We start from the raw sequence: 7,251 nt of genomic DNA, 5'->3' as shown, positions 1-7,251 counted from the left end.
GTATCAATCAGGGTTGGGCTCAATTACATTTTTCATTTACATTTACCTTTTTAATTACGGTTACAGTGCAATTTGGAAAAATGCTGGTCAATTAAATTACAATTATTTTTTTATCATCAGAATGTAAATTACAATTACGTTCTCAATTATTAAAGTTTAATTTCAATTAATCGCAATAACTGAGCCTGAAATACATAAGAGTTAACTTTCCTCTTGTGCTAGCTTTTTGTTAACATCTCCGATATGGTAGTAGGTCCTAAATCAGCTGTAAAATACACTAAAAACAAATATATATCATCTAATGTCTATTGATTAGAAATATAGGTTATAAAATGTTTGTGTTTATAATTTTCTAAAATGATAAAATGTGAGAAAGTTTGATATTAAACAAATTTTAATAATTACCTACATGTGTATAGAACTGTACATAGAACTCTATCATGGTTCCACGGTTTTGTGTTAAATTATAATTGACCATTTTTATAGATTTTTCATGGCAGGTATAATTACAAAGTCAATTATCTAAACTTAAGTAGAATTTAATTACAATAAGGACAGCAACAGATTCTTTAATTACAATTCTAATTATGTCGTTATTGAATATAAATTACACAATTACAATTATAATTGACCCCAACCCTGGTATCCATGCTGCGATGGTTCCTGTAACTGTGGCCTCTTTTTAAAGAGAAATAAATGAGATAGTGGTGGGAGTAGATAAAAGAAAATCAAATTAATTAGAAACTTTGTAATTAATTAATCTAAATTAATCGCATCACAATATTTGACATGAGAATCAACATTTGTCCAATTTAAATGAGCTTAAACAACATTGTGTTTAATAATATCATCACGGAGTGCAAACATAATGTGCAATATGAATGAATATGGTCCTCAATCTTATTTGTTATGGCCCCCAAAGCAAATCCCCAAAAAATTGTAAGGAATATGAAGCCCAACATAATAAACAAAGTACACAAAAACACACAAAATGACAACAAAGACAGACACAACAAGCACTTTAACAAACAAAATGACTATGAAAATGCACATAACACATTACAGAGTAGCTCCAAATACAAACAAACTGTTAACAAAACTACACAAAATGGCAGGAAAATACAGAAAACAACAAAAATACAGAACGTGGCCCCAAAAAATCTGTGTACCCTTTGTTCTTTGGTTATTCCGTTTTAAAGCCAAATCAAAATATCAAATGAACTGTGTGGTTAATTTTGATTTACTGACTTAAAACCAAAACAGAAATACAGAAAAACCAGATAAGCAGCATTTTTCCATTTTTTTTTTTAAAATAAAAAAAAAAAAAACTTGTTCTGTTTGTGAGATATTTAGTTATTTATGGAGAAATTAGAGCAAGAACTGAAGTCCGCTGCACCTGGTTTCCCTCCCCAGGTCCTGGACCAGGTCTCCTCACACAATAGGACTGTTTAGCATTTATTTCAGCAGTTTTCTGGTCCTGCTCCTGTTTTCATTCAGTCTGTGGATGTTTTAGCTCGTACAAAGCTGCTCACGTTTATGTTTTGTTTCGAGGTGTTATGGTCCAAATAGTATCCAAATAAACTGGTGACTGGCTACTGACACTTTTGCACAAAAAAAGGGCAGTAAAATGTTTATTTTGCATGTTATAAATACCGCTAACAGCAGCAATTATCACACAAACCAGATAAGAACCAGATTTAATTTTTAAACAGAAAAACACTGTTTTGTTTGGCTTTTCCGTTTTCCTGTTTCTGGTTTTAAATTATTCATAATAATAAAATAAAAAAAATAAAAAACAATTTGTTTTTTCTATTTTTTTATTTGGTTTTGAAACAAAATGACCAAAGAACGAAGAGTACAAAAATGCAGAGAATGATGGAAAAATACACAAAATTACACTAAGAACACAAACAATAACAAAAACACACATAATGACTAAAAACTGACAAATCATTAAAACCACAAACACAAAAAAAAGTCAATGCCTCCCCCCCCCCCCAAAGATTGGTCATTATTCTAAACGCTGACATGAATATTGATCAATTGGCCCTCGGATCAGATCCAATCGTGGCCCATCCCTATCTTAGTAGTGTATAATGTCATGTCATGAGTTGATTGATCCAAACCAGCCATTCTGTTTCATATAAGAACTCAGATTTATTCACTCTTCTCTACAGAAGAACAGTTCAAAACGTATCTCTAATACACCACATGTGGAAACAAACACCCTTTTTGAATTTGTGGGCGAGCAGGAATAATGATAAGTGATACACAAACACACATTTTCAACCCGTCTACTGACACATCCAAACTCCCTCCCTAATCTCACTAATCTAAAGAGTCGTCGTCATATGCAAAAATACAGCTTCTAGTTGGGCTATAAAACGACGCACACTGGCTTCTCTGTAGCTAAAAAGGACAAATACTGTAACACTGATGAACCTGACGTTCATTATTAACTGTTTATCTAATGAAATATCAACACCACCTCCGTCTTGTACAAGTACAGACAGGATGTAGACTCAAGTGTTTGAGTTGAGTTAAAGAAATAAACTATAAAAAGGAATGTTTAAGTTTTTAGCACCCTCTAGAGGATTTTTACTAAACTAAATATTATTTTAAAATAATACGTACAACTATGAATCTTTTATTTACGATGGCATATTTGAGCCAAATTAAAAGAAAAAGAATCTGAGCACTACGAGATGAAAGTCGTAATATTACGAGATTAAAGTCGTAATATTACGAGATTAAAGTTGTAATATTTTGACCGTAACACAGACAACATTCTGTTTGTATTTCAATTTTACCCTCAGAAAATTCTGACTTTATTCTCGAAATATTATGACTTTAATCTTAAAATATTAAGACTTTACTCCAGAAATATTATTACTTTAATCTTGAAATATTATGACTTTAATCTCAAAATATTACAACTTTAATCTTGAAATATTAAGACTATTCTAGAAATGTTATTAATTTAATCTTAAAATATTATGACTTTAATCTAGAAATATTATGACTTTAATCTCAAAATATTATGACTAATCTCATAAAATTACGATTTTAATAAAATAAGACTTTATTCTCATAAAATTATGACTTTATTCTTGAGATATCGTGACTTTAATCTCATATTGCCCAGAGTATGTTATATTAATGTGGCCCTAATACGCCGTCGTATTTATTTGCTACACAATAGTCATTTTTTCATACATGAATTTGCCATTTTATACTTTTCTCTACAGAAAATATATTTCTGAAAAGTCAATTAAAATTAAAATTAGATTACATTTATGGAGTCATTTTTAATCTTGCTTCTTTTTTAAACATGTCAAACTTCATCTTTTTGAATTTATAATTTTGTGTTGGTTTTCTCATGTATTGTTTTGCCTATTTTTATTATATATCCATCAATCAAACGTAATAATTTCAAAGTATGAATACATTTAAAAAAAAAAATACAAATTAACAACAATTAAATTTTTTTTTTGGTGAATTAGGAATTATTGTAGCCAATCATCAAGTCATCAAAGAGACGGTTTGTCATCACAGCGTTGTTACTCAGGAGCGACGATGTGCGTCAGTAAACCAATTGTTCACCACCGTCACCGTGTTGGTATCGTGGCTACAATGCTACAGCTAACAGTCCTGGAGGCTTTAGGCACTGTCTTTTTAACACTAAATCCACGTTTCACAAACACAAACAACAACTTCACACCATAAACTATAAACATGAACTCCTGGCTTCAGTGACTGGTGATTAATGGTTATTAATGATGTCTACAGGTCTTAGTGTCTCCAGGGAAACGCAGGTTCGTCCCTCAGTGCCTCTTTGCTTTTCATGTTTAGTGAAATAATGGAGAGTGTACTTGTTTACCCACTGCTGTGACAAAGTCTTTAAAGCATTAGAGTAAGAAGTTGTGTATGATTACATTTGAAGGACAGTTGGCGCATTAAAATGTAGGGGTCTTTTAACTCATGCTTTTTTCTCATGCTAGCTAGCTAACATGCTAGCTAGCATGAGAACGCTGAAATACAGAGTAGAATAAAAATAAATAAAAAAGGTAAAGTGTCTGAGTTAGAAACTAAAGTTAATGCTGTGTAGCATCATTATCATTACTATTGATATATCTTATGCTAGCTATAGCATAAGCTATAGCTTACGGGAGCTGTAGCTTATGTTACGGTTTAAGATAGGTTTATTAATTGTAACCTGAATACAAGTTGCATTTTAAATGTCATTTTATACTGTTTTATAAGTAATTCCTATGTTATTCCAAAATAAAAGTATAGGTTATATAAAAGAAACACAGTTAACAAAGTTTATGAGTGACAGCAAACATTGTGTAAGGTTTTCAACACGTGAGTCAAGAAATTGTGCTTTTAATTTGAAGGGAATTTATGTAATCAAGTGGCGATTATGCACACTTAAAATAGTATTTTCAACAACTTGATTTTTTTTACAATAAAATCGTAAAGAAAATGTAACTTACCTACACTGAAGTTTTTTACTTCGTAAATTTCTTAAAAATATTTCTTTTTGTCTCATTTTTGCCTCTTTTCAAAAGGTTCTGAAATTTTTTCAGACTTTAGCTACCTTTTGCCAATAAATAATCCTTTAATCCTATTTTTTGTCTATTTTTGCAAGTTCTTTTTGACACTTTTATCTAATTTCTGTCCATTTTAATATTTTTTTGGCCACTTTTCATCCAAATAAGCAAACGTTTGCCCAATAAATACCACTTGTTTCTTTTTTACCCCTATATTTTTCCTCTTTTTGTACCACATTTGTGCCCTTTTTCCACTATTTGCCACATTTTGCCCTTTTAAGCTACACTTCCATTACATACTACCTGGATCCTCTTTATTTGCCCATTTTTTTGGCCACTTTTGACTGCTTTTGGCCCATTTTAGTCCCTTTTCTCGCCAGTTTTGGACCATTTTTGGCCACCAGTTACCATGTCTGCCTCCAATCGCTCGTCGAAAAAAACCGTAGCAGACACCCGGTATGCCAGATGGCCACTCCTGGTCACAAAGCTGAATACATTATTGTCAAGTAATGAGAAATTTGTCTGGCTAACGGAATCCCTTTCACATGTACACGTGTGTTTAATGTGCGTGTAATGAGACAAAGAGGCAGAGCGAGAACATCTACAGTGATTTGTGTTGTGTCTTGTTTGCATTGACAGGGCTTTGTCGGGGCTACATTTCATAGCTGGGATCCAGTTGAATCTAAAAGCCCTTAAAAAAGAGGAAGAGTTGTGACACCAAACGAGTCGATGTGAGTATTGAACCAAACGTTGTGATGTATTTGTGATTCCTGTCTCTAAAGGTCAGGACTGTCTTGTAGTGTCCCGTTGCTTGTTCACGACGGTACCGCGACATTCCTTGATCCGTGTTGTGGAGTTCATCCCAAAGTGTTGTTGTGTTTGTAAATCTGAGCGTCTCCCAACGATAATCCTCCACACATCGAGTGTCTCGTGGATTCATCTGGGAATCAGCGAATCATCGGTCCAACGCGATGGGCTCGGCCGGGAGCTGCTGGGAGCTCCCATCGTCTGCCTGCTCCGATTGGTGCTTATACAGGTCACATGGCATGAGAGGGAGGGGCTGTCCCTGCTCTGCCAGCACCGACTCGTAAGGCGGCGCCGCCTCCAGCGGGAATGAAATGGACGCGATTTGCTGATCCGTGCTGTGGCGCAGTCCCAGAGGATCGTGGGTAGGGGAGAACCAGGTGGCGTCGGCCGAGCTCCCCGCGGGGAACGGGGAATGGTCCGTACTGGTGTAACTGGTATGCTCCTCCTCCTGCTGCTGCTGGGAGCTTCTCCGACACGGATCCAGTAGGGAATACGGAGGCGGGTCATCCGTGGGTGTGAAGATCTGATCAGAGACGCACTCGTCATAGCTGCAGGTGCACACAGAAGAAAACAGATTTAGAAGGATAAACATTCTGCTCACGACGCTACCCAGTGGTTGGTTTGTGTTTGGACTTTCTAAGGGTGCATTCACACCGACGGACCCTAGAGCGGTTAAAACGCTCTAGAATTCATTTGATCAGATAGTCGCTTGGTCGACGTGAACACACAAATGAAGTCTAGAGCGGATCAAACACGAGAATTTTACAGCGGTTGCATTTGTCGATCACACAACTAAACCACATGTTGCTGGTTTTTTTTTTTTTTTTCCTTCCACTAAACTTCCTCTTTTTATTTTTGTATATACTTGAGCATTTATTCTGAGATTAGTGAGCGTAGTGTTCTTTTAGTGTGTTTGTGTAAATAGGTTTAACTTGTTTGATTAATACATGTTTAAACGTAACTATTTGTCTGTGGTTCATGTACTGTATAATATTACTTGCTATTGAAGAGTAGACAGTTTGACAAGAATTCACACTTTTTTTGGAGTCATTTTTATGTATTTTTGTTGTCATTTTGTGTATTATTCTGACCTGAGTCTTTTTTTGTATTTTAGTTTTCTTTCCATGTATTTTTCTGTCATTTTGTGTGTGTTTGTGAATATTTTCTTTAATAAATGTTTTTTTTGACTCATTTTGCATATTTTTGTTGTTTTGTGTGTTTTTGTATTTATTTATTTATTTTATAGATTTTTCTCCTCTCACTTTATGTATGTTTATTTCTTGTCATTTGAGGATTTTTGAGTCATTTTTGTGTATTTTGTTAGTCATGTTTTATATTTTCGTTGTCATGTTTTGTATTTTTCTGCCACTTTAAGTGTTTTCTAAGTCTATTTTGTATTTTTGTTGTCTTTCTATATATATATGTCAATTTGTGTGTTTCTTGGAAACATTATGTACTTTTATTTTAGGGGCTGCACAGAATTAGACTGAGGGCCACATGTGTTAAGGGATCCATGAGTCCTGACTCTTTAACTGTGATAAAGTTCTACTATAGAACGCCTTTATTCAGAGAGAGAGAGAGAAATAAAGCTCATCAAATCCAATGGAAGTAACATGCTGGGAGTTAATGGTGAGAGAGGGCGGGGCACAGGAAGCAGTAAATCCTAGTGATTCAATAAGCACAGTGGCTAACTTTGTTAGCGCGTAGCCATGATGCTGCAGGTGTGACAAAAACAGTCTTCACAGTTCTTCTTTCATGGCTTCTAAAGCACGTGGGACGCAGGTGCTATGATTGGTTCCCATTGTGTGAATTTCATTTGGACCAAACGTTTGGTCCAAGGCGTCACGTCAAGGTGAAAATTGTGGACGAGGGAGACGGGTGTCGGAGGGGT

At 34.7% G+C, this 7,251-nt stretch overlaps 1 protein-coding gene and 1 long non-coding RNA gene across 2 annotated transcripts in view; one reads left to right on the top strand and one right to left on the bottom strand.

Moving 5' to 3' along the window:
- LOC114477232 (uncharacterized) overlaps window positions 1–7,251 on the top strand; it is a 71,990-nt gene that overhangs the window by 438 nt on the left and 64,301 nt on the right. The window contains exon 2 of the long non-coding RNA XR_003675682.1: window positions 5,193–5,284. This is a non-coding gene — a long non-coding RNA (uncharacterized LOC114477232). The remainder of the gene's footprint in view (window positions 1–5,192; window positions 5,285–7,251) is intronic.
- Window positions 5,277–7,251, bottom strand: part of bean1 (brain expressed, associated with NEDD4, 1) — a 30,997-nt gene continuing 29,022 nt past the window's right edge. Inside the window, exon 5 of the mRNA XM_028469436.1 lies at window positions 5,277–5,908. Coding sequence (XP_028325237.1) covers window positions 5,509–5,908 — 400 coding nt within the window. The 3' untranslated portion in view covers window positions 5,277–5,508. The remainder of the gene's footprint in view (window positions 5,909–7,251) is intronic.

The sequence above is a fragment of the Gouania willdenowi genome, chromosome 15 (assembly GCF_900634775.1).
Source record: "Gouania willdenowi chromosome 15, fGouWil2.1, whole genome shotgun sequence".
NCBI lineage: Eukaryota > Metazoa > Chordata > Actinopteri > Blenniiformes > Gobiesocidae > Gouania > Gouania willdenowi.
The sequence above is the reverse complement of the archived record's forward strand: the minus strand, read 5'-3'. Positions and strand labels throughout refer to the sequence as shown.